We start from the raw sequence: 1,280 nt of genomic DNA, 5'->3' as shown, positions 1-1,280 counted from the left end.
CCTGAACGCTTTACAACCTTCTTTGGACAGTATCATAAATTAAAGCTCCACAGAATTACTTTTTAATCTTCAACATTATCATTAATTTTATTCTTTGACTATGGTGCTTTGATGAGTTACTTCTCCGACACATTAAACCTGTAATACTAAATGTTTATTTCCCTAATTCAGCTCATTTTATGCTTCTTGTTAAGCCTTTATTAATTAAAGCAACCTTTAATGTTGGCTTTTAAATTCTAATATTGAAGTTTGAGACAGGCTGCATACACCAGGCGTTCGTGGTTCGTTTACACAAGGACTGAGTACAATACAACTACAATGGAAGAAAAGCTGGACTTTCGGCATTCCTTAGCTAATACATTGGCCACATCCATCTCTAGTTAACTGCTCGGATTTGAGTTGCAAGTATGCGTGTCTAAAGACGACTCCTGATGTGTGTTCTCCCCTTTCTAGTGACAAAAGCTTTGGCAGTCAATACTCTGTCAACCCGGAGCTGGCGACTCTGTCTTACTTCCACCCGTCGGAAGGCATATCGGATACATCTTACTCCAGGAGTGCCGACAGCAGCACGTACTCTGCCAACACAACTTCAGACTTGAAACAACCCAGCACAAAAAAGCCAAAATTGAAACCTATGGATTATTCTGCAGATTCTTCTCAAACACCCTTAAACGAGGAAGAAACAGCTTTCCTTCTGCCAGAGAAGTCAGCCTTCTTTCTGCCCGAGGAGCCAGACTTAATTCCGCCAGAGGATCCAACCTTCCTTCCTCCCCAGGAGCTGGGTGAGCAGCCCATCAGTGGGAATGAGGAGCCCATGGTTGATGAGGTGACCACTGAGGCACCTTTGGTTGAGAAACAGCAAATCACTGAGTAAATAACTTTTAATTCTTTGGTTTTGAAACTACAGATTTCAGAGACATCTAAGTTTTCTGACGGCCTAAGAGCATGTTCAATAAAAACTATCACACTTATTATTTGTTATAAGAATTATTTAAAAGGAAATGTACAAGGAAATAATTTAAGGAAAACTCATCAAATAGAAACAATGGTGGAGACTAGGTTATGACAGGTACTCACGGAAGTGGCTCAGTGATAGACCACTTGACTAGCACACCCAAGACCTCCTAGGAGCCATCAATCCACCCACCCATTGTTCAATAAAAATCCATACTTAAGGTGGTTCATCTTTCAATGAGGGCATTTCCATCTTTACTGTCACCTGTGCCTGGATACTACCATCTACACCAAAGCAAAAATCATCTGGCTTGTTTCATTAGCTA

The 1,280-nt window shown here is 40.9% G+C and overlaps 1 protein-coding gene across 1 annotated transcript in view; it reads left to right on the top strand.

Moving 5' to 3' along the window:
- Eqtn (equatorin) overlaps window positions 1-963 on the top strand; it is an 8,070-nt gene extending 7,107 nt beyond the window's left edge. The window contains exon 8 of the mRNA XM_005352742.3: window positions 454-963. Coding sequence (XP_005352799.1) covers window positions 454-874 — 421 coding nt within the window. The 3' untranslated portion in view covers window positions 875-963. The remainder of the gene's footprint in view (window positions 1-453) is intronic.
- The last annotated feature ends 317 nt before the right edge of the window (window positions 964-1,280 follow it).

This window comes from Microtus ochrogaster, chromosome 10, assembly GCF_000317375.1.
Source record: "Microtus ochrogaster isolate Prairie Vole_2 chromosome 10, MicOch1.0, whole genome shotgun sequence".
Classification (NCBI taxonomy): domain Eukaryota; kingdom Metazoa; phylum Chordata; class Mammalia; order Rodentia; family Cricetidae; genus Microtus; species Microtus ochrogaster.
The sequence above is the reverse complement of the archived record's forward strand: the minus strand, read 5'-3'. Positions and strand labels throughout refer to the sequence as shown.